The 26,001-nt window shown below is 37.0% G+C and overlaps 3 protein-coding genes across 12 annotated transcripts; 1 reads left to right on the top strand and 2 right to left on the bottom strand.

The window, feature by feature from the left end:
- Positions 1–4,160: 4,160 nt before the first annotated feature.
- On the top strand, positions 4,161–15,496 carry LOC113693756 (protein DETOXIFICATION 44, chloroplastic). Of its 9 annotated transcripts, XM_072051835.1 has the most exons (15): positions 4,161–4,630; positions 4,719–4,786; positions 9,387–9,508; positions 9,832–9,990; positions 10,107–10,249; positions 10,844–10,979; positions 11,166–11,262; positions 11,940–12,040; positions 12,916–13,079; positions 13,671–13,742; positions 13,863–13,979; positions 14,346–14,441; positions 14,528–14,649; positions 14,774–15,082; positions 15,304–15,496. In XM_072051835.1, the coding sequence occupies exons 1-14, from the start codon at positions 4,565–4,567 to the stop codon at positions 14,835–14,837; spliced, it is 1,527 nt and encodes a 508-aa protein (XP_071907936.1). In that variant the 5' UTR covers positions 4,161–4,564; the 3' UTR covers positions 14,838–15,082; positions 15,304–15,496. The 9 variants fall into 9 exon arrangements, with proteins under 9 accessions (XP_071907936.1, XP_071907935.1, XP_027068228.1 ...); XM_027212426.2 differs by lacking the exons at positions 4,161–4,630; positions 4,719–4,786 and adding an exon at positions 8,775–9,192 and having other exon boundaries at positions 14,532–14,649; XM_027212424.2 differs by lacking the exons at positions 4,161–4,630; positions 4,719–4,786 and adding an exon at positions 8,777–9,159.
- A 131-nt stretch (positions 15,497–15,627) lies between these two features.
- LOC140008223 (uncharacterized) lies at positions 15,628–18,671 on the bottom strand. The gene is made up of 2 exons (XM_072051837.1): positions 18,168–18,671; positions 15,628–17,808 (listed from the first exon to the last, which is right to left on the bottom strand). The coding sequence occupies exon 2, from the start codon at positions 17,671–17,673 to the stop codon at positions 16,066–16,068; it is 1,608 nt and encodes a 535-aa protein (XP_071907938.1). The 5' UTR covers positions 17,674–17,808; positions 18,168–18,671; the 3' UTR covers positions 15,628–16,065.
- A 1,910-nt stretch (positions 18,672–20,581) lies between these two features.
- LOC113693773 (uncharacterized) lies at positions 20,582–25,225 on the bottom strand. 2 transcript variants are annotated; one of them, XM_027212455.2, is made up of 3 exons: positions 24,038–25,225; positions 23,799–23,888; positions 20,582–20,992 (listed from the first exon to the last, which is right to left on the bottom strand). In XM_027212455.2, the coding sequence occupies exons 1-2, from the start codon at positions 24,929–24,931 to the stop codon at positions 23,841–23,843; spliced, it is 942 nt and encodes a 313-aa protein (XP_027068256.1). In that variant the 5' UTR covers positions 24,932–25,225; the 3' UTR covers positions 20,582–20,992; positions 23,799–23,840. The 2 variants fall into 2 exon arrangements, with proteins under 2 accessions (XP_027068256.1, XP_027068257.1); XM_027212456.2 differs by lacking the exon at positions 23,799–23,888 and having other exon boundaries at positions 24,038–25,214.
- Positions 25,226–26,001: the final 776 nt, after the last annotated feature.

Raw genomic sequence — 26,001 nt, 5'->3', positions numbered from 1 at the left:
GTTTACGAATTACCTATAAATCATTAGCAATTAATGTATTAGGCAATGACCAATGAAGTTTCGTATAACTATACTATGCCAAGAATTCAGGTATTGTATTATTAGACGTGTCAAAATTGGTGACTTTGATTTGTTTGAATTGATTAAAATGGGTAATGGATATCAGTGAGTCAACCCATTTATACCCATTTAATTAGACGAGTATAAATGGGTAAGTCAAAAAATGAATTAGGTAACTCAATTATCCATTTATAACCCATTGATTTTAACTTTTTGTAAACTCATTTAAATTCATTTTTACAGACTAAGTTATCAATTTATATCGCTCTTTGCACCAATCATTAGTTTTGAATATTTACTTATAATGTTCAATAAGTTTAATTACCAATTTTTTCTCCATCCGTATTCTATGTCAAAAAATTACATACTATTTAATAATTGAACAATAAGAATAAAATTTTTGAACTAAGTATTATAAAAGTTAACATACAAATTTAATCCAAAAATTTTGAACCCATAGCATTTTTTCGTGTGTAAATTTAAAATTTCATTTTGGAAAGGTAGGAAAAGAGGCTAAAACTTGTAATAAATTGGTAATGCTGAAAAATGAGCAGGTTAACAAACTAAGAGAAAATAAAATGGTAAGATAAAACCAATAAATAATAATAATAATAATAATGAAACAAAAATAGTTAACATCATGACAAAATAAAGAATCTGAAAAAAAAAAATATGGGTGGGGGAGGAGAGGAGGTTTGGAGGAAAATAATTCTAAATGGGTTAATTAGATTTGATGGATTACCCAATAATACCCATTTAATCATATACCCATATTCATCTATTTATGGACAGGTATGGGTATATTTAACTAAATGGGTTTGTTTGCCACCTATATATATATTATCAATTATGTGATTGCTATAGCCGCTGCTGACTCGCATTATTTCAAATAATTCTCTTGAAAAGTAAATTTAGATTGCTATTTTCCTAAAATACCCTCACATTAAATAGAGTACAATTTTATGGGAACTTGAATTGATGATAAAAAAAGAATCAACTCTCGTTAAATGAGGTAGGTTTATAGTAACAACAACTTACATTAAATAAGAGTATTTTAGAAAAATTAAAATATAACTACATTCTTCAATTAGAAAGTGGACTACAATTTGAGACAAACGAAAAAGGAAAACAGGACTATTAAAGTGGAATAGAGGGAGTAGTATCAAAGTAGAAAATTTTGGCAAAAAGTTCTTTTGCTAGTTACAAACACATTCAGTTACGTGTCTTGAACCCTAGTTTCATATGGAAACGTACGGCACCAATCCGAAGGTCTAGAATTGCAAACCAACCCCAAAATGGACCAGGGGAGCAACGCAAGAGATTGCAACTTCAGCCTTCTCTGGCTTTTTGATCTTTGATTACTGGAAGAGTTGAACGAACAACAAATAATTATGCTACAACTACAAGAACTGAGTGACGGAGCAGTATGGTTAGCTATGAGAGTTAGTGAAAGATATTAGAGTTCAACTTCCAAGACGTCCCTCCAAACGTAAACGATGGAATTTGGGATTTCCCATACCAGTGCTTCGTTTTGCTTCCCAGTTGGTCCGATTTTCATTTACCAGTGATCAGACCAGCAGAATGCACATCAGAATATGGCCACTAGCTAGGTCATTGTTTCCGTGGTTGGTGGGTAGCATAGCTTCGGCATTTAGTTTAATGTAGGCTACTTGGAAGAAAATCTTTCTTGGAATTGTATTTTACTTCTACTCTATACTCCTATCAAGTAACAAGTTGAAAGGCGCATCTTCAATCAGCGGTGAAGTATTGCAAAAACCTTCAGCATGTATGTAGTAGGTTAATTAAAGACAGAGACCATAGAATGGAAAGGGAAAAAGGGACTTGATGTGTGAGCACCAATGGAAGGTTTCATGGACTCGTCGTGTTGTACACCCCACCATGTAGATGAATGATCAAGAAAGTCGTTGTCCAACTATTACTAGGTCCATTAAGCATATTTGTACATGTTATATATATAGGCTTTTAGCTCACTCGCCAGCCAAATGATGCACATGTAATTAAAGGCATCCCAAGGCACTGAAATATTCAACAAGGCTTAATCTCTCTCAAAAACTCCCCACCCTCCACCCGATGTATTGTCAATTCTTGTGATAAAGAACAAGAAACACCTGGTTCTCTTAAGTCAATTCTTGTGATGAAAGAACATGAACCTAACAGGTTGTTTAGCTAAATCTGGTTTCCTGATCCACGCGAAGACAAATATGAACGGGGCGGGGCATTCCCGATTAGTGAGTCGTGGTAATTGTTTGTCAAATCTCGAATCAGGTATTCATAATTTGATAGAATACAAGTACGCTTAACTAGTTGTCCATCGTTAGCTATCTTCCTCGCCTCTATGGTAATCTAATCATTCGTCCATGTAAACACCTGCAAAGATCATTGAAGTCAGAAAATCTATCTACTACTTATTTACTTGGTTAACTATGCAAAACCAAATAGCAACTTTCCCAGGACTTCAATTCAAACGACTCAGAATCACAGTGGAAGCCAAAGGTTCTCTACCTAGCTAGCCCAGAAAAAAAAAAAAAAAAACACACACACACTCTTTTATCTAAGGGGTACATCATTATCAAGTAATTAATTCGTTACATCGCGCAAGAATTGAAATTGATGATATTTTTTCTTTTTTGAGTTCTATTTTGCAGCTCAGTACTATAATGGTGGTCATGCATGATGCAACTTGTGCTGCTTAAAAATGCAGGATTTTGAAGAAAAAGAACAAGTAATGAAGAAATTAAATTGGGCACAGTGTCAAAGGCAATGAAAGAACGCAGACACGGTGGTAATAGCGAAGAAAGGCATAGCCGGCTTATAGCCGTACCGTTTTTCAATTTTCAAGAACGGATTAATTAGGGAGTCTGGAGGAGGTTAGAGCGTAGTCGGCAGATAAATGACTACGGTGGGATCCTCACTAAAATAAGAGTTTATTAAATTAAAATGGAAAATAAACTCTTTAAATGGTGTTAAATGCATTAAACCCTTTAAATAAGCACTTTGTACCCCTATTTGATATTTTAAGACAAAAGTGCCTTTACTATTTTATTTTGATTCTTTTTTATTTTTCCTTTTCCACTACTTTCTTTTATTTTTGTACTTTTCTTCTTTTACTATTGTCTTTTTTTTTTCACTTTTCTTATGTCATTATATTGTTTCGTTTTCATATTAGTTTGGCTAATTTGTATGTTTATTATAATATTACAATTATCTTTTACTTATAATTTCATTCTTGTTCTATTTATTTACACTATTAGAAAATTCAAGACAAACTGTATAGCATAGAAAATTAATATATGTCTGTCATAATCAAAAAGTATATAATACTAGCAATTTGACTATTTAAAAATAAATTAACAAAGTATAATTTTAAATTACTTAATATTTTAAAGTATATCTCAAAAAATAAAGTAACTAATATTTTTGTTACTTTGATATGAATTTGTTGCTCATGTCATTAAAACTTAATTTATTCTAAACTCTAGACGCATTGATTTAAGTGATATATGAAATAGTTTATGCGCTTAGATAACATATATTTTATTATAACATAGACTTTATGATAATGATTACTTCCAATAATAAAAAATAAAAAAGATAGAAACTAAATAAAAATTAGTTTAAAAATACTAAAATTAATATATGGATAATAATAGCAAAGAGACAAAAGTAATTGATCGTATGTGAGAACGGATAAAAAGGAAAATACATATTTATATATATATATATAAAAGAAAAAGGACAATTAGAAGGGCGACAAAGGAGAAAAAATAAGTAAAATAATAATTAATACGAAAGAGGTACTTTTGTTGTAAAACATAAAGCGGGAGGGTAAGTGTCTATTTATTAAGGCGAGAGAGGCAAAATACAACTAGGGTAAAGTTATAGGAAACCCTAATATTTTTGCGTCGTCACAAAACCAAATAATCAACTACAAGCCCAGAGCCGTAGAGGGGTTGGCCTGCTTTTTGCGCACATGCTTTTGTTGCTACAAATACTCACTCTCTCGTTTTGTTCTTGCTCATTCATCTCCCCAACCCATCCATATCTTCAAAATACTCAGTAGCAGAGTATATAGGAGTACTTACCTTAATCTTATGGGCCAAAGTCCCTTCGCACCTCGCGAGTCAATGATCAAACATTAATTGATCATCATGCCATGGATGAGAAATGGCCTCTTTCATTAATTCTCCATGCAACAAAATATGTGGGCAAAATTAAGTCTGGAGAATCCGTGAAGCTCAGGAGGGATAGCGCCATCTATGGTAGATCACGATCGAGATACATATGTTCGATCATCAGTCCTCTAGAAGACCTCTACTCTACTCTACTGATTGTGGTCTTTATATCTATGGTAGATCACGATCGAGATACATATGTTCGATCATCAGTCCTCTAGAAGACCTCTACTCTACTCTACTGATTGTGGTCTTTATGTATACAGCGCTATCCATCCTGAGCTTCACGGCTTCTTCGCACTCGTTGCTTGATGCGTACATGCCCATATCTCCCAACGAAGCTCTCAGCCAATCAATCACGACGGCCATCATCTGAGGTAATTATATCAAGTGTCAACAGCTGGTAATGTTGGTGCTGTAATTCTCGTGCATTAGCTGCCTAATTTTATCGAACAATCATCGCAGCATCAAAGTAGTTGCTGCATGCAACGGCTAAGATCATATGACGACCATACCAGCAAGCAACCTCTCATGTAAGCAATCAAATATAGGTGGCAGGCAGTCTTCTTTTGGAAGCTGAAACTCGTCATTCTTAATCCTTGTTCTCTGCTACTAATATTGAGCTTTGATCTTTAAACCGGTAGTACTGCCTTCTCTTTTTCGTCAAGTCACCAGAACGGAATTGATCGGAGAATTACACTCTGGTGGAAGCCCGTCGAGCTGGGTGCTTGACTTTTAAGTTTTAACATAAACCTGATGGTTGGTCTTGAGTTTTGACCCAGGAGAGGGGGGGGGGGGGAATATACATATATATATATATATATACATACACACACACACCACAAACCAATTCCAGGCTTTGGAACATTCCTCCTGAGCAGAATTAGGTTCTCCATAGAAGAGCGATTTGTTGAATCATTCCTGCTATTCTCAGTCCCACTTCCCCGAGTAAAACAAGGGAATAAAAGAAAACGGGCATGTCTCGAATTGGTCCATACTTACTGTAAGATTCTACTTGGAATAATTTTCCATCACCGAAAGATACTCAATACACTCTGTAGTCTATACGTACAAGCTCTCACAAATTATTGGGGGAAACTTTAACAAAGCATACTACATTAAGCTATAGTCATATCACGTGTCGTACATATGGTCCCTAGTAGTAAATGAAATCCACTCCATGTAAATGATACTGCATTAGGATCTATCTATGCAGTCAACATATAAAAAATCCAGTTTGGCAAGTAAGTTTTTTAGATGTTTATCTAAAACTTAATTTACTGTAAAAGTTGTAGGAAAAATTTTTGAAGTATGTAAATTTGTTGATATTTTGAAATGTATTATTTAAAAATTTTGAAAAATTTTTGAAATTACTGTAGTTAAAGTTTTTAAAAAACTTATAGAAGACAAACTTGATCAAAAATTTATTTGCCAAACGACCCTTTACCAATGGAGGAGTACTTAAATAAAATAGACCAGGTGCTATTAAATAGCAATCCTTATCAGGAGGAGTAGTAAAAATCATCCTTTACCATTTTTCAAACTAATGATACTCAAAAAGTACTACTACTGCTGCGGGTAAACATGTTTTCTTTTTCTTCTATTTTTTTTCCCTCTTAGGGCCCCACTAAAGAAGATAATTGGCCACACGACCACAAAATTCTTCTTTTTCCGTGCGGAATTTCCGCTATTTTCGTCTTTGGGAGACAGGCGGACAGTTGTTTCCTGTTTGACTTGTCAACGGGGCCGGGTTCGGGGGTTGTACCCAGATCAAGCATATCTAAATCCAAGTGGACTACGTTAACTGGTATAACTTGGCCGAGTAGTGACCGGGAATATGGTGGCCCCCAAGCTTTGGCGAAGGGGTAATCTCATAAACCTCCCCAGAGGTTTGTGCCACTTTTTTTCAATATTTTAAAAGTTATACATATCTCCTTTAGTGTTGTGAAAAAATTATACTCCCTCCGTCCCACTTTGATAGTCCTATTTCTTTTTTCACACAGTTTAAGAAAAAGTAGTTAACTTTGTTAGAAAAGTAAATTTAGATTGCTATTTTCCTAAAATACCCTCACATTAAATATGGTACAATTTTATGGGAACTTGAATTGATAGTAAAAAAAGAATCAACTTTTATTAAATGAGGTAGGTTTATAGTAATAACAACTTACATTGAATAAGGGTATTTTAGGAAAATTAAAATACAACTACATTCTTCAATTGGAAAGTGGACTACAATTTGGAACAGACGAAAAAAGAAAACAAGACTATCAAAGTGGGACGGAGGGAGTAATAACTTTGACAACTTTATAAATTCTAATTGAAAAATGAGTATGAAGCAAAAAAAAAAAACCCACATTTTGCAAACACTTTTTTTTATCCAAATAACTCTAATTTCATTTCACCTAATACGTTATATTTAAATCCTAGGTCATTTAAATGGACTTCTTACTTAGTTTTTTAAATATATGACTAGTAGGGATGCACTTTTTAAAAAACAATTTCTTCACAACTTTTTTTGTGCAATTCACAACTTAATGAGCAAAGAAAAGAAAAGAAGAAGTCCAAATATTAAAAAAAATGATGTCTTGAAACATGGCCTAAGTTTTTCTATATATAACTATCTTAAAATATTTTACTTAGCAAGTAATACTGGTATTTGATTTCTTTTGTTATTCAATTTATTTTGTAAATCAAATAGGGGGCAATATAGGATATTCATTGGATTTTTTTTTTATGCTTATACCACCACTTGTTATCAAAACATACTTTTTAGAGGAGGTTTTTGTAACTTTTTAAACTTCAAGGGTAACTGCATTTTTTAGAAGTCTTAATGTATGTTCTTAAAATCATCCTTTTAGCATTTTGGGCTTTTCTTTCTTTACACATTTGAAAATTTTAATATGCTTTCTGTAAATTAAACTTTTTTCCCCGTAAAAACTTGACCATGCATATTAGAGGTTATGGTTTTAACTTTTACATATAATAAAATCCACCCGTTAAAAAAAAAATTTCTAGTTCAATATATGACATTCTTTCAAAAATGTTCGATCTATGACATCCGTGTATCATAGTCCCATTCGGTCTATGACATACTTATATCATGGTTATATGTTATTTACACATCTGTTTCCTATTCTTTTATCACGTGCAGATAAAAAATGTGCTGTACAAAAATGTCTAGCTAGGACTAATAGGACTACTGGTTTATTCCAAAAAAAAAAAAAAATTTTAATAGATATTTCGGTTAAAGTAACTTCTTCTTCTTCTTCTTTTTATAAGTTAGAGGTTCGGTTGAAGTACTTATCATGTATTATTTGATCATTTATTTGTATAAGTTGTGCTTTTTTTGCACTATTATTTGAGCATTTATTTGTATAAGTGGTACTTTTTTTTTCTACTCTAAACTATATATTGATGTGATGAATTTAGAAGAAACTACATATAGTAATGCACCCGTATGAATTTAAAAGAAATCACATATAGTGGCATATTGAACTCTTGACCTTTCATCTCACCAAAACTTAAAGTCTTTGGTGGTAGGCAATGACTTGGTTGTGTTTTTTTTTTTTTGTACTTGATAATATCTAGTTTTGATCTTTCGAAATGCACTTATCTCTTTATTTAGTTGAAATATATTTACCTCTTTTGTGTTTTTTTTTTATGGTTAAGTTTACAAAAATACTACTAGCAGTTTTGGAATTTTATTTGATTTTTTTTTTATCATAAGTGGTAAGGCGTGTCTAAGGTCCTATACTAACTGTTCTTATTTGATACAATTGTTCTAAAAATATTGCTAGCCTTTTTAATTTAGCATGCTGTACATTTTACCTAATCAACATCCAATATTTATATGTACAGAAGAGGAAATGAAAAGACAAAATGCTAAATTTCAACATCAGGCAATTTGTTCTAGTATTTATGTATTAATATTATTAAATTTTTTTTTTATCGACAATGGTAGATGTCCTATAATTTAATCTAGTCTAATCTAGGGGAAAGGGGTAAGAGAAGATGGTCAACTAAGACCAATCACATATTGTGGCAAATTTGAGAGAGGCAAGGGTAGAACCCTGACTTCCAGTATCACCAAAGAGGGTGATGACCACTGGACCAAATGGAGTGTTTGGATACAAAATTTATCCCAAATAATATTTCGCTTGCATCATAAACACATTTTTCAACCCACCTTTTTATATTCCCAATCACCTTTTTATCTCAGATACATCACATCACAAAAAATGCTACAGTAATTATTCCAAATAATATTTCAAATAATACACTATCCAAACAAACATAAAATATTAATTGATAAGTGCTACCGGCGAAGGAGTACAGTTTGTGGTACTACAAGTGTAACATGGGAGCGGGAGCGGCAATCGTACGACGACATATGGTAGCAGTACTTCCGAAAGAGTTGCAAGATATTTTAATGTTTTTTTTTTCAAAGCTAGATATTTTAATGTGGGAGCGCCAATTGTAGCCGTTAATTCAGTTACCCAAATCTAGGTAAGATTGAAGCAGGGCCAATTTGTATTGTAGTTATTTGTATCTGTAGTAGGAGTAGCAGTAATTGATTTCCGGAAGTGATTCAGAACATGGCACTCGCGTGTGGGCTCGCCCGCCACCGCTGCCACTCCCACCTCCATAACCTTTTCTTGATCGGAAACTCCAACCCCAACCCCAACCGGAGTTGCTTCTTTTACTCCACTATTCGACCGCCATTCAAGAGCCAAAAACTGTCCTCTGCTGGTAATCGCTTGACAACTCTCTCTACAGCACGTCTGCAGCAAAATGTTCCAAAATCATCGCCCAATGACCCTTCTACTAACACCCTGCCGCAGGCCAAGACTCAACCATCCCGTTCAGATAATCTCGTTGACCAACCCGACTCCAACCCCGACTCTGGGTCTTCCCTCTCTCCCCTTCCCTATCCACTTCGGTGCTGTAACCATCCTTCCTGTTGGCTGTTGTTGATTATACTTCTAGTAGCTTGGTTTACTCGGTTCAATTTTCTGTATTACTAATCTGTTCATCTTTGTTGTATCGGAACTCTCGGCTTCGCGCTATGTCTTGGTTGCAATTATTTTACATAACTTTACTGCAATTTAATTTCAAGAATGTGGGATTTCGCAGAAATGTACTTAAATTGGATGTGCTGGCATTGGAGATTCTGTCAATTGCACTGCCTGCTGCGCTGGCTCTTCTGGCAGACCCAATTACTTCATTAGTAGATACTGCATTTGTTGGCCATTTGGGTAATTACCTTAGTATCTTATTACGCGACTTTTCTTCTAGAGCTTCATCCATCATATGAAAGCCCACCATGTGCGTTTTTGATGCTGATAAATTGCACATATACGTATTAACCTTTTATTAGGGTGCGAGTTTCACAAATGATGACTTGCAAAAACTTGATCTTGGCTCTTTTTTTTTTTGACTGAAATGTGAAGCAAGAGGTGGTAAAGAAATTACTGCCAGTGTTATTACTGAGCAATCTTTGTCCAATCATTTCGTTTACAAATATCCACATATTAAAGTTTGTATCTTCCTTGGTTCTTAACTATGGTGCATCGTGTAGGATCGGTTGAATTGGCAGCAGTAGGGGTTTCAGTTTCAGTTTTCAACTTAGTCTCAAAGTTGTTCAATGTTCCACTGCTCAACCTCACAACATCTTTTGTTGCCGAAGAGCAAGCGGCCATTACCAATGGTTCTAATGAGTCTGGTCCACCTGTCTGCGGTACTTTTCTCTATAGGAGATGCTATGCCTTTATTCAATTTGTTGACCTTCTTCGATTTGCTATAAATTTTGCCTCTTCATAATAACGAGGCTCACTTTTGGGCTCTGTGAACTAGATGGCCCGCCTGATCACAAAGGCAAGATTCTCCTTCCTTCAGTATCAACTTCATTAGCTCTTGCAACCGGACTTGGGATCGCAGAAACTGTTGCACTCTCTGTTGGGTCCGGTTTCTTAATGAACACGATGGGTATACCTGCTGTATGTCTTGTTTGCTAATTGAGTATTTTGTTCTTATTGGTCTCACTTATCTCTCCATCCTTGTGCCTAAATTTTAGAAAATATATGATATGCTTTTTTCTTATTTTCTTTATTAGGCATCCACGTGACTGTTTGTTGCAGCATGTGCTGGATGGAGAAATGAACTTAGATATTAAAAGTTTTATAGCTCTTAAATGCATACAGACATCTCACAGAGAGAGAGAGAGAGAGAGAGAGAGAGAGAGAGAGAGAGAGAGAGAAGCAGCTAAGATAATAGCCTAATACTAGCTCAGACAAGTTGAGTATGTTATTGACTCTGCTACATAGTCTTTCTGAATTCTTTTGTACCAAAAACTAAAATCTCTGTACATAAGGAAAAGGAAAATGATAAATTACGTGATAAATTTACATCTACTAGATACCAGCGATATCGTTTACTATAGGTTCAAAGAGAACAGCAATGCGAATCAAGTTTATTGCTTTTCCATGAGTCTGATGTTCTTACATGAATTTGTTGTCAGAACACATGAACTTCCATCTTATGATTGTTAAAGATTTTGTCTATTGTTGTTCACTGTCCTTGGTGTTTCATAGGAGTCCTCCATGCGCATACCAGCAGAGCAATTTCTAACACTGAGGGCATTTGGTGCTCCACCACTTGTTATAGCACTTGCTGCTCAAGGAACTTTCCGTGGATTTAAGGATACAAAAACTCCGTTATATGCTGTTGGCAAGTATTGCAAAATTGAATTTGTCTCATGCCAAATCTGTTTGATATTTGTGCACAGCCAAATCTGTGTCTGCTCTGTTACTTTGCATGTTTAACCTAAAACATACCTCCTAGCACTCTACCTTTTAACATCCTTTTTCTTCTTAATAACTGTTTATCTGATGTCATTCTGCTTTTCATTCTCAGGAGCTGGTAATGTATTAAATGCAATACTAGATGCAATTTTGATATTTTGCTTTGGTATTGGCGTAGCAGGTGCTGCAATTGCTACAGTGATATCTGAGTACGTCAATGATGTGGTAAACCTATTGCAGTAGTTGCTCAACTTATTATAAATAATTCTCGTCATCTTAGGGAAAAATACCATGAACTCAGATTTGCAAAGAGTCAAGGACCATGAAAATTGATCAACTACTCCATTACCAATGATTCCTAATTCAAGCAAGTCCTTTGATCTTCAGTTATTATTTTGATCTTCTACCCTTTCAAGTCCAATGGTTATTCATATTTATCATTTTGATGTTTATTTTAAAATGGATTAACACCAAAACTTAAAATTATGAGTTGCTGGTAATTCTCTACACTCTTTTTTTCCCTGAGAGATTAGTTATTGATCATATATCGGCAAAATTTCTTGATTATGTGTGTTGTATAAAGTGTGACAAAGTTTTGGATATAAACAAATGATTGTGGAAATTATTTCTGTTCCTCATTCTTGAAACATATTTTAATCTAAAAATCAAACTCTTTGAAAAAATAGAAGGCTCAAAAAAAAAGGAAGTTATATTGGAAAAGTCTTGGGAATTCCTAGAATAATATATGAGAAGTTGGACTTATTGGTTCTACAGAAGTTTGATAAGACATTATGATCCTTAAAGTTATATAATAGGACTAAATGACAAGTTTATGCTCTCGTATGGGACCTATACCTAATTGATTTCCATAAATTTTCTGCACCAGGTACTTGACTGCTTTCATCTTGCTATCAAAGTTAAACGACAAAGTCCAACTTATGACACCGAATGTTGATGCAGGAAGGGTTGCTCGATATCTAAAATCTGGTATATTTTGATATCTTAAATAGCTAAAACGTTTCATGAATGACTTACTGTCTTTTCATCTACGTTGTCACATGTTGAATATTAGTATCTAGAAAAAAGGTCGTCACAACTCCTGACAGTGCTTTAGTAAATGTCAGAAGAACTGTGAGTAAGATTATCACTTGAGGACCAGGAACATAATTAACCCGTATACATGTACTTGGCTGACAACTTTATATATGGTTACTTGGTTTCATTCTTGCAATGGTTCTGACTGTAAGTTTGGAGCATGGTGATTTCTTAAGTCAATGTCATCATCCATGGTCAAGTTTAAGAATCATAATTGCTGTTTTCTCATATCATTCTCCAATGTGTAAGTTTAATGAATTTTTTTGTGCAGATTGCAGTGCCAAAGATATAATTGCTGTATATTTCAAGACTGTGCATGTTTGAGACTCCAACTCTTTTGTCTCTGATGCAATTTTGGGGCACTTCAGCATACTTGAGACTCCTTAATCTCTAAGACAAAACAAATATGAAACTTCAAACAAATGACAGCATGAATTTGATGTAATTTGCATAACCTTGGATGGTTGAAACATCAATATTTTGACTGGTTTTATTATTATAGCTGCTGTTATGTTGTTGGAGTTTGAAATTTGAATGTACTATTTTTTAACATCCGTTTCATTAGGTGACTGTTTGCCAAAGAGTCTAGAATACATGGTCGCATGCAGTAGACTCATTCAAATAGCATGATCTTTTAGATGTGTTCAACTTTGATTTTGAACCTTTGACCTATATTTTTTCCGTGGCCATATTCTATAAGGTGCTGCACCTCCTGGAACTCTAAAATCACTCTTTGTATCAATAACTGTTGGATTTTCATTTTGCAGGGGGTCTTTTAATTGGAAGGTCCTTAGCAGTGCTCATGATTACAACTCTAGCTACATCTATGGCAGCAAGAGAGGGGGCCATTTCTATGGCCGGGCATCAAATCTGTTTTCAAGTTTGGTTGGCTGTATCTTTGCTTACTGATGCTTTAGCACTTGCAGGGCAGGTAATAATGCAACAATATTGACAGAGCTGTCTGGTGTGTTGCCAGGTTTGGTTTTTCGTTTACTCATAAGACACAAATCAATTCCATTTGTGGCTTGTACCATGACACAGTTTGTATACACTACTGGTGCTTTGTGGGTACAGATTAGGCTGATTGAGGCTCAAAATTTTATCGTTACAACCATTGTTATCATTTGTAGTTCAGAAGTTTACTGAATAAGCTGAGTGATTATCTCTCTGGTGCTTGAATTTCAGACTTCAAGATATTTGGAAGGTCTATTTTCATAATCTTTGATTCGCTAAAGTTAGATTGTTGGTTAGTTCCTGGTTACAGAGATCTCTGGAATATATTTGGCTGGACCCTTGAAATGTGTTGCAATTCAGCATTTGGGTAGTTATATGGTTTGGTCAACTCTTAAGTGCCTGGAAGAAGGAGTGCTTGCAGGAGGACAAAAGGAGCCTCAATACCTTCAATGTCTTTTCCTGTTTCTTCTGCTACTTGTCTTATTTGATTGTCTAAGAAAATTTTGTATAGAATTGAGTAATTCTCTCTCTGCATTGCCATCAAATTTAACTCCTTTTATTCTTGCAGGCTCTCCTTGCCAGTGGTTATTCCCAAGGCAGTTATGGTGAAGCACGGGAAGTTGTTTACAAAGTTTTGCAGGTTTGTTGAATTTCTGGTTGTGGTGGCCCTATCTTATCAAAATTTTGGCATCACATTGACTTCCATACAGAAGACGAACTAACTTCTAGATGTACTTGTTATTGTATTAATAATGATCAGATTGGTTTAATAACTGGAGTAGCATTAGCTGTATTCTTGTTTCTTGGTTTTGGAGCACTCTCCAGCTTATTCACTGTGGATTCAGAGGTTCTGAAAATTGCGAGATCTGGTACCTTGGTAAGAATTTCTTGTTATAAAATTTTTGTGTGTTGAGCGCTTCTTTGTTGCATGGGCTTGGACTGATGGAACTGAAATTTACAGTGAAGAAAGTACTATTGTTGAGCAATGTGGACTAAAGTTAACATTCTGTCAGAATACCATAAGCAAATTTTTCCTCAGATTCAAGAGCAGAAAGTTTAGCATTTAAAGATTCTATTGTTTAGTACAAATTTGCTCCTAATATGGATATATTGCTTTATATCCTCTAATAATGTGGATTAGAAGGACACGCGAACTCAGCGCTTCCGGTTTTGTTTCTACTCATATTCTAATTACTTGACAAACTGAGCAGTTTTCTTTGTGGTATTGAATCTTTCTCTGTAGTTTGTTGCTGGATCCCAGCCTATGAATGCTCTAGCTTTTGTTCTTGATGGGCTTTACTATGGGGTTTCAGATTTTGGATACGCTGCATACTCTATGGTACCACTCTGTCCTGCCATTTTGATGCTTTATCATTCAACATCTTTTTTGATTATTTATGTTCACAGTTTACTTGTGATGGGTAGATAGTTATTGGAGTAATATCAGCGGTGATCTTGCTGGTGGCCACTTATTTTTGGGGCCTTGCTGGAGTCTGGGCAGGGCTATTTTCCTTTATGACTTTGAGAGTTGCTGCTGGAATCTTGAGGTCTCAGTCTCTCTCTCTCATTAATTTAATTAAAGATGCATTAGCATGCATTATCATGTGTCCAAGGTATTACTTGCCGTTTGCTAGTGTATTGCCCTTGTGTCATATATACTTTGAATCTCAGGTTGGGTGCTAGAGGCGGACCATGGAAATTTCTATGGTCTGGTGTGGAGCGAGAAAGTGCCTGAACCAACTATCAACATGACTCCTGCCGTGTTTGCGTGTACTGGTTAATGATCAGCCTGGTGGAGGTAAAATGATCAGCCTGCAGCCATTGATTCATGAACTATTGACACCCTGGAAGCTGACCTGCTTCAAGCTTCACTACTATTCATCTCAAGGGCTACGGAATAGGTAACTTCTCCACATTGCAACAGCAAGATCGAGGACATTGTCCTAATTGAACGAAGAGGAATTCTGTAATACAGCAAAGGTCTGCTCTTTATTCTGACCTTTTTTTTTCGTCTCTTTCAAAATTAACCCTGCAATGTTTGTCCCCCCCAAAAAAAAAAAAAAAAAAAAACCCTGTAAAGTTTGATAGCTTACAGTAAGTTGTCATGGTGTAAAGATTTAGGGTTATGTAGTATTTAAATTAGGTGTTAAACATAGTAAGAGACTTATTTGTACATGATCATTTTCGTTTGGTATTTGTAGATCCTGATAACTTCTCCAACGATATGTATGCAGATGGTAGAGTTACCTTCAAGAGCATTGGTTATTGTTAAAGCGCAATGTACAGTGTAAATTCTTTCTTTTGCTGACTTCCGCCTATATGAATGACATTTTTGTAATAGCAGGAAAACCAAGCTGATAACCATAATCTTAATTTTGGCTCTAAATTGCACAATCTGGGGTGCTCCAAGCTTTGCCAACCTATCTGTTATATTCTGCTTTCCGCAGAGACGAAAACAATGAAATTTGACTCCGTTAATTTGAGAATTTTACGGGCCACAATACTAGAGCTCACAACACCAGGGAGAAAAAGAAGAAAAGAACAAAGAAACTGAACAACTGCAACGCCACACAAGTTTCTGTTCATATTTCAGAGTCTTTTTTCTAAGCTGGAAGCAGATCAACACAGATAACCCAAAAGCTTGATGTGTATGTATTCCAGAGACTTGCTTGTCCTGGATGAATTTACACTATACCATCCACTAAAAACTACCTGATGAACATCAAAGAATTTCAATCTCAATTTCTACTTCTAGGTTAAACTTTGCAAGCTTCGGGGCCAAAATGTGAATCAACTAATACTACTGCGTCTTTCCATCATCGTCATCGTCCACTGAATAGCGATTACTTGTACAAAATCTTCTTCTGAGATGCACTTTTCAGGTCTCATGGTATCCGAACGTCGCAGCAAAGTTTTCTATGTCACAAACAATTTATCCCTTCCCGCTTCCAAGGAAAGACTAATCAATAAAGGTCCGAAACGTCAACATTCAAATTGTCGTCCAAAATTATAGCCTGTAAGTTTTCCACGTTGAGCTTCGCATCTTGGTGTTGTAGCCAATATTGCCCTTGGCCCTCATCAGAAGATCCGTATTGACCAAGATCGCCGTCTACCTCATTCCTCAATCCAGTATCAGAAGCGTTGACTGCTCCTGAAGAACCGGGAAAATCATCAACTATTGTTGCCGGTGGTTGTATGTTCTGCAGCTCGAATCGCCCAGTGCCAGGTTCTTGACAGCCCGGCCCCCTCGCCCGAAATGTTTCATCACGATATCCTCCTTGAGGCTTCGGATCCAGTAAGTCGAGGAAATTTAAAGAGTCCGTGTCCTCCATTAACATTTTGTTAATATTCTCAAGCCAAGTGCTGTCCTCCTGCAGAGAGATGGCACCGGAGGCCGCGCATCCAACGGGAAGATTATCATCAAGATTCGCCGCCCAATCCCCAGTGGCCAACCGCATGTCGTCGTCTAAGCTGCTAATACACTCAGAACTATCGATATCCAGGGATTGCCCATGCAGAATATTGCGCCAGAAACCATTATCATCAGGCATCCCTGGATTACCAAGTTTCTGCTGCTCGTCCAATAATACTAATTCGTCCAGGTCCGCCGCACCAACAGGATCGTCGATAGGAAATCTCGTTTCTGCCTCTGCAGCGTGTCTAATTACTGAATCTTCATTGATCTGGGAGACTACTTGGCTGTGGACTTGGTTCTCTGGTGGCTGCTCAACTTTAATACGAGAGTATGACGGTTCGCCGCCATCCATTTTGCAACAACGTAGCTTCGTTGGCGACGGTGTTGGAGCATAATGCGTTGCGTCTGACTCAATTTTCGACTCTTGCACCATGGTAACACCGCTTAAACCCGATGTTTCAGCAGGGGATTCCACTGTCCTGGTACGTACAAGATATCCATTCGACTTATCTGCATGGTTGTCAATTTCAATCTCTAAAACACCCTTAGCGATACAACTACCATCCGGTGGTACTAATACCGGGTCAACCGACGTCGATGATGCTGCGGAGTCGGGAGTGGACGAATCATTGTTGTCGCTAATTGTAGACGAGTGATGATGAAGTGAGGAGGGGGGTGGGGTTGGGGGTGCACAATTCTCCGGGAAGTTGAGAATAGCATCAGGGCCATACATAGCCCTGGCAGCCTCGTCATATTTAAGAGCAGCTTCAACAGCTGTGGGAAAAGTACCCAGCCACAGGCGGCCGCGCTTACTCAGGACTTGGGTCTTGGAAAAAGAAACCGGCTCTCGGATTTCAGCAACCCATTTTCCCCAAGTCCGCTGTCTAACACCCCTGAAATTACACCGGGAGTTCTCGGGTCCACCTTTGCCTCGCATACATCCCTTTCTGGAACCCCTGGGTAGAACTTTTCTCTTCTTCTTTCTCCTGAATAATTCATCCCCGCCCACTTCATCATCACCCACCACACCCACAGTTTCCAGTATTTGTCTGTTCAAATTCTTCCACTTCAACAATATGTCGTCTACGGATTCACTTTCCACACTACTCCTCCTCCTCCGTGAATTATTGTTATTTCTGTTCCCGCCACACGCCATTTACAAACTTTTACCAGGTCAAGCACAAAAAAACGCACTCACACACACACAAAATAAAGGCCCACCCGCCACCACGTCTTTCGCTTCACCAAATCTTCTGTAGTAGTGTATATTTCAGTAGGCCAAATTGATCAACTGCAGAAACACGAAAAAAAAAAAATCAAATCTTTAGTAACAGCACTGAACACTGAATTATTAATTACAAGTTTTATCATCCATCTGAAGGGCCTCAGTCGTTGAGGGCTCTAACATTAAATAAACCATATTAAACCACGCACGCACCAGGTATAGCAAGTTAGTAGTTCTTGTTTCAAACCCTAATCGTTTCATGTGTTGTAATAATAACACTCCATTAAAATTCAAGAACGCATACTTAACAGTAGTTAATAGTCCAGAAAAACGATTACTAGCCAAGACCGACGAAACAGAGGGGATTAGAACTGGAATGCGCAAAGGACAAGAAAACTCATGTGGGATTATATATAAAAGATTACCATTCAAAGAAGATTGGATTTGGTGAAGAGGCTAAAGAAAATTTGACTTAGCCGTCGGTATTTGCAGTGATGTGAATATCAGAAGACATGCGCCTTTGAGAAAACAAAGAAAAGTGTTGCTTGATTCTTCTTCCTGTTCTTGGTGAGTTGGTCGGGGCCTTGTATACCTCTTTCCTCAATCTTTATCGGTGTGTATACGTTATATATATGTATATATTTCGCTTTAGGATTCTAGACTCGACTCTCGTTTTCCTTTTTCAGTCTCCTCAAGAAAAGAAAGGAAAGAAGGTGTCCTTTTATTCATCTATGCTGCTATGCATTGCAGACGCTGGTGGTGCTGTTTTTTGGCAATCCAACAGTACCGCTGATTGCTCTCTCTTCAGCAATTACTGCTGATTGCTCTCTCTTGGGAACTAAGTAACTATTCTTATTTTCGGAAATTTCTCATTTCCCCCCCCCCCTTTTTTTTTTTTTTTATTTTTCCTTCTGCTTGTTTTATTTATTAAGCTGTTATTGGGGCATGGAGGATGCATGGGTGAAGGCCGTAGACGAACCTTATTAACAGCACAGCAGCCTACGCGGGCCTGTCTCTCCTTTTCTTGCCCATTACGCACCCTTTTTTCTTTAAAAAAAATTATTTCCTTTCAAACTTCCAAACCAATTTGTAGTGGTATATCAACTTCAGTTCCTTCCTGAATACTTGCTGCTCTTTCTTGGTCCTCAAGAATATACTCGTGCTTTTGTCGCAATTATTATTCTTTCTTGCCAAAAACATTTTTTTTTTTTTTTTTGCATTCTTTTATCGTTTACTTGCTGATGAAGTTAATAGACGGTAAAGTAAACTCCATCTATTAAATAAAATTCCAGTACTTAGTTACTAAGGTTTCACTCCCCGCTATGGTTGGAGATGTAAATGATGCAAGAGGTAAAGCAAAAAATGGTTTTGCTCCCTTTTAATTTATTCTTTTAGTATTTTTTTTTTCTTAAATGATTTTGAATACTCAATTTTAGCTTTGATTAATTTTCTATTTCCAATTGCTTTGCAAAATCTGACTTTTAAGTTTTGTATAGTTAAAAATGAACAAAGGAAGCAACATGGCAAGTGCTTTTTTGCTTTTGAATTTAGACATCGGACGCAATTGAGTCATCCTGAGTAACCCCGCCCCCAAAAAAAACACACACACACACAGTATACGCAATTCATTTTCATTTTTCCTCTTCTTATAAACCCTCAATACAAACAGGTCGGATTTGTTGAATGGGCTGCAACATGAGGAGGTCGCATCATTCAGCAAACAAGCTATTTTTCCTTTCCCGTTGGTGGTCAAGCAAGGCAAGCCCAAGTTGTCATGGTTGGGCTTCCAAAATAGGAAAGTGGATATTTTCTATATCAGCTGCACGTTGAAACTAATCCGAAAAATTCCAAGAAATAAGACGACAAGAACTAGAGACAGGTGGGCTTGATGATTACGGACACGGGGCAGCCAGAGGCAGTAAGCCCAATTCGGTGGAGGAGAAATCGACAAAAGTCGGTCGACTTGAGCGGCCTCTGCGCTTTCGTAAGATCGTAAGAACGAAGGACGTAAATTAATCTAACGGGTTGCATCCTAGGGGTGTAAATTAATCTAAGCTACTCGATTCGGGCTTGGGAGTAATTTGATCAAGCATAAAATTCAATTCAAAGTAACTGATGAGATGATCAAGTCAAGATAGAGTGAAAAAAAAAAAAATTTAAAACTCTAACGTATGTCAAGCCTTGTCGAATGGCGTATTTATAATATAATTTTTAATTATTTATTATAAAATTATAAATTTACTAAAAAACCGAGTTTGAAAGCTCAATTGAACCCTAATTCATCCTTTCGTTTTGGAAGACTTAGCCGTGCAAATGGATCATACCCTTTCCTTCTTTTTTTTTTTCTTCTTTTTTTAGTATAACTTAAAAAGTGAAATTATCCCCCGAAGTCGACATCAAAGGGCTGGTACAAAGGCGGTCCTGCTCAAGGACACAAATATAAAGTCCTAGTTGGTCATTTTCCAACAAGGCTTTGTTTCCTTTTTCTTGCGCGAACTAATAAATGGTCATTGATTTCCCCATAGTACAGGAGGAGTGACAAACAAGGAATTTTCAGCCTATCCGTGTGCTAGATGGAAAAGCCTCCCCTTTTATTGGCCACAATTCACAGGACTGCGGACGCCCCGTAGCCGCACAGCAGCCAAAACTGCTACAACTGATTCTCATGAAGAGCCCCCACATGCATGGCATTGCACTGGAACACAGTGAAACGTTTGCCTGCCAAAATTGCCAGTGCCCATCTGGAATATGCTTCCATCCCCAATGATAAAACTTAAAAAGGTAGCTGAAACATTCAAACAATGTACCAGAAAGAAGTACACTGCACACGAGGCACAACTTCTGTTTTGTAACAGGTTTGATCCGAAGCTTTAGACAAAGTTCCATTATGCAGTTAAGCCTCCAAAACTATAGAGCAGAGGTACTAAAGTGACATAAAGAGAGAAGACTAAGCAAAAGCTTGCAAAAAATTAGGCTTGCTTCATTCCAGCCAAAAGCAAGTTTCCAATCTAAGGAATTACATTTACTGGCTGGTGGGTATCAACAGAAAGAGGGAAGGCCACTAGATAGAAATGGTACATAGATGCAATTCACAATTGGGTGAAGGAAAGAGATTGCCTTTACCTAAGCCTGTGAAAAGATGCCAAGCACAGGCAACAACCACAACCACAACCACAGAAGGCTTCAGAATTATTCAATTTTACACGTTAAGCTGCAGGATCTCCGTTATGCACCTTCAATATTGAAGAATCTACAACAACAAAGCAAAATCAAAATTCAGAAAGAAATGATGGACAGTATTCTCAAGCAAGACCCTAAACTTCATGTTGCTTGTTTACTTTTCTTAGTTGAAATAAGTGATAGAAGTATGTGTATTAAAGGAAAAATTCTTTCCACTCCTTCCTTGAGTTGCAGTCCAAATTGCTTGTTTATATACTTTCCGTGCAGAAAATCAGATATTCCAACTTACCAACAGGCAAAACCAACACTAGTTATGCTATTCTCACCTTCAAGTGGAAATTCATAGTTTATTATCCTCCACCTTGTACGGTTAAAAGATTCAAATGACCAGAAAAGAATAACTGCATAAGCTCATATAGTAGCAATATGCGGACAAAAAATCATGGGATCAACAACAATTTCATGCAAGAAGCTACATAGGACACTTAGTAACTTGTGATGCGGGCAGAAGAAGTAATACTCAAGCAGTAACCTATGGTTCACCAAGCCAGTCAGACTTGGATATAGTAACATTATTCAACAAAACGAAGAGAAGCACCTCCTCCTCCTTGTTCTTGAGTCCTTTTGGCAACATAATCAGTAAAACGATATATTTTCCCCATTGACTAAGAAAAACCATTCCAACCACATAAAGATTGGGTAACTTTGCTTGACATTTATCTATCTTACACTTCATAGGTCAATTTTAGTTAAAATTTCTGAAAAAATAACTCGTATCACTGATTCAGTTTCTAGAAACTCGACCCTAGATGATGCATAAAGCATCACGTTATTTTTGCTTGCCCCCACATTTTCCAAACTCCCAATCACAAATCTTAAGTCCTCATTGCCCAACTCAAAACACACTTCCAGGGTCCAAAACTCAATGGACGATTTACTACCCCACCTTTTGGGGATCACACCATGGACGACATTGCAATCCACACAGGCCATCCCTGTCTCCCATGTTATACCATCAGACAAAAAACAATTGGGTGACGCCAAGAATAATGGGACAATAAGCCAGGATGCACAGGTGAATTTTCCGCTAAAGATTCATTAAAAGCTAGAATTTTCTGCAAATATGGTGATTGCAAAGCAAGCTTCTCTTTCTTATTGTTGTGAAATCAGAGATGGAAGGAAGCATTCTTTTGAGGAAGCTTTTATTAGGTTGAATTTACTTATACGCAATCTTTATTTGGCAGTTTGAAGAAGATATTAGGCTCATTATTTCTGTTTTTGTTTCTATTTTGAATAATTAGACTACAACTCAAGTATAACTGACTCAGTCGCGATTCATTATTGATGCCCAAATTTAATGGGAAAACAAAGAAATGAACAATCTGATCATAATCTAACTTGGTCGCTTTGGCTTGAGAGTGATGCTGCCTTGGATCCACTAAAACAGGCTGGAAGAGGTACATACTAGGAAAATATTAGAGCACAAGCAAGCAGAAACACTATGATCAAAATGACAAATTCAGACACAGCTTCTGCTAGGAGAGGCAGCTAAAGTGGAAACCTCTTGCAGCTACAGTATCAGAAAGCAATAGAAGAGACAGTTATCCTTTTCTCTTGGTGGCTTTGAACTGATTTCTGACATTAAGGGTAAGATAGAATGTCTTTCTAAGTTTATTTATGCACCTCCCAACTCTGAGTAATGACCATCCACATTTCATAATTCAAACAGCTTTGCCCAACAATCATAAGATATTAATCAGATGCCATCACATAATTAAATCATCAAGAAACTATGGAAAAGGTTAAACATCTCTAATCACAGTGTCAACACATGTCGAACATGAGATTAAGGTAAAACACATTCAAGTAAGTTAAGCAGAAATTAAAAAGTATTGCAGAACATGTGTGAGTCATGGGTGAGCTATTGCCAGCTTAATCAGTTATGGACCACTAAACAGTGAATGCACGGGCATAGGACTCTCAAGTAAAACATTAGAGATTAACAGTACATTGGCATCATGGACTGCATTCTAAGCAAGTACTACCAATTTCTTGCGAGCTAAGTCCTTGACAAACAAAGTTTGCCTGTGTTCCTAATAGGAATGCAAATCTTGCTGATCTCCTGTACAACCATGAATGTCGTCATCAACTGAATTACAAAAGCAAGCGGTATACCACAATTGGATCAAGAAAGGCTTTCCAAATCAGAAGGAAGATAACAATTGCCACATAAAAGCTCTTATGCTTTCAGGATGAGTCCAGCCACCCTTCTGATGCAACTGATGGTTAAACTTAAACTAAAAGAAGTAATATTGGTGCAGAAAGGTTCACAAGGTTGGACAAATGCAGGAAGCTAAAGGAATAGAAACAAGCTCCAATTCAAAAGCAGTAAATGCTGAGACATGACAACTGGTAAATGTGGCTAGCACGGACTTGACTTAGCACCTAAAGATTGCTATGTAAAGGATAAACTTTCACAGAAAATTTGCCCATTGTCCTCCGAGGGACAAAATTCCATACAGAAATAGTACATGGTGCTGCCTCCAGCAATACATGATAAACCTTTTCCCACAGAGTTCACCAAAAATGCAACATTATGACAGCTAATGCCGCTAAACAAGGACACGTAATGTATTACCACTAGTGAAAATGAATTAAGGATCTCTCTCCTATTAATTGACCACGAACAAAACATGGAAATATCATCAGTTTTATTTTTCTGCCGAACTACAAGATGAAAATATGTGCAACAGCTCCATATGCTACAATTAAAAGTCAATTGACCTAAACATATATCAACTTGAATTACCCAAAAACTTGCCAAAACAAGGTAACTGAAATATGAATCAACCGCACAAAGAAATGAAAATAAATACCTTACATACAGGACAAAAAGAAAAACCAGCAAGCATCGAGAATTATTCCAATCCCGCTACTTTAAGCCTCAACTTCATATTGTTTTGTTCCTGTTTGAATTCAAATAACGTGATTTTATTACCAAGCAAGAATAAATAAATCAACTACGTCCGGGACAGGAGGGAAAAAGACAAATGCAGTATCAACCAAATCCTAATAAAAACTAGAGCTTTGTTTCGCCTGTGTTCTTCCCACTCACCTGTTCAAGAACCTTAGCAGAGCTGTTCTCCACCAGCCTGGACAGTCCATCCAGCTTGGCAAGCATTTTATTGTATAAATCCTCCAACTCAGCTGTGTAATTTGCAGCCTGAGAACCCATTAGTCTATTCAACCTCCCAACTTCAAAACCCTCAGCACACATGTCCAACTCCTTCTGATCATTGAGGTCCTTCTTCAAAGACCCTAAAGTTTCTCTTTGGTCATCCTCAGCCATGGCATTGGAGCACCTCCACTCACAGGGTAGCAAGGGAAACGGAGAGTTGGTGCTAAAAGACCCATAATGGGATCGGAAAGATGGGCCAATGTTGACAATATCTAAGCTTTTGGGTTCGAAGGAATCGGTAGAAATTCGATAGTGGAAAGCTTTATACTGGTGCGTATGGACGAGCTGATCTTGCAAGGGCGAGGTTAGGAGGAGGAACAGAGAAGGGGGAAGGGTGAGGGTGTGAAGATTGGAGCATTGTGGAGGAGTGAAGGAGAGGGAAGTAGAGGAGGAAAGAGCGTGCGTGGTGGTGGAATCGTTAAGGGAGGGGCGGAGAGGGGTTCTGCGGCGGGCGGAGAACCAGCCGAGGAGGGAGGAGGAAGGTGGGTTAGGATTCGGGAGGTGTTGGAGTGGGAGAGGGAGGTGCGAAGGGAGGGAGAGGAAGGAGGTGACTGTGGCTGTAAGAAGCGGAATGGCGGTGCCAGCGTCGGCATCAGCGGAAGAAGGGTCTAGATTGGAGGTGGCATCGTCGGAGAGAGAGGAGGTAGCGGAGATAGTGACGTGGCCGAAGAGAAGGCCGTGAATAGCACCGGGGGAAGAGGAGAAACGGAGGAGTAGGGAGGCCAGTGCAGGACCAGAAATTTGGATCTTGTGAATAGGAACGTCGTCCATGCTAATTCAGCACTAGGATTCTCTCTTGCTCAAGTCAGATTTCGCAGACAATCCTCTCTGTTTTTGTGTCTCCGTAGAAGTAGATCAGGCGGTGGCATGGGACCTAAATTGCTCGCCGGGTTGGACTGGTGGGCCTCTTTTAATTCAACCCTGGACGCCTCACAGCTGGCCGGATTTGAGATTTTGACAGCCACAGGCACTTCTTCTACATAACCATTAACCAGGCACATTAGCTTTAGCTAGATGATTGCAAGTCACTCCTTCGTGCTCTCAAGTTATACCCTTTTCCTGAGTGAGTTCCCCTTGAACCAATATATATATATATATATAATAATAATAATAATAATAATAATAATTTGATATATCTCAATTAAAAAAGTAATTAAAAATAAAAATCACGAAAAATGTAAAAAAAAAAATTTGATAAAAAATTACAATTCAAACACAACCTTAATTTGAATATGATGCTCAAAACTATTCAACAATAACTTTTGTTGAATAGACATCAGTTTATGCAGAGGAGGGTCTAAACAGTTGTCAAAAAATTTGTTTGGGCCAGTTTTTACTCAAATGTACAAGATGTGATCTCATTTGTTCAAGACATAATTAGAGTTAAAAGATGAATTAAATTATTCGACACTCGAGTTAAGTTTGTATTGGTAAGAGGTCGTTCGAACTTTTGAAATAAAAGAAAGAGTAGAACTATAAGAAAATAGGAAAAATCATTCAAAACGTCTCTCACTTCTCGTCAAATGAATTTTTTCATCATTCACTTTTAAAATAGAAATTTTACATTCCTTAAAAAATTAAGTCTATAAAATTTAGTCCTAACCTAGATTTTTTATCACTTTTTATCTTGAATCTATCACATAACTCACACATGGTCTTTTTTTTAGGGAAAAAAGGTGTGTAGTTAAAGAAATGACCACATCCATGTTCATTTTTGCCCCGTAAAAAAGTAAAACTGACCCAAACTATATTTATTTTTTCTTCTAAAAAAAGTGGGATCTAATTCAATTCATAATCATTTTTTGGCATTAAAAAAGTGGGATCTGACATTTCATACGTAA

This window comes from Coffea arabica, chromosome 6c (genome assembly GCF_036785885.1).
Source record: "Coffea arabica cultivar ET-39 chromosome 6c, Coffea Arabica ET-39 HiFi, whole genome shotgun sequence".
NCBI lineage: Eukaryota > Viridiplantae > Streptophyta > Magnoliopsida > Gentianales > Rubiaceae > Coffea > Coffea arabica.
Note: the sequence above shows the minus strand (reverse complement) of the source record. Positions and strands in the feature narration are given on the sequence as shown.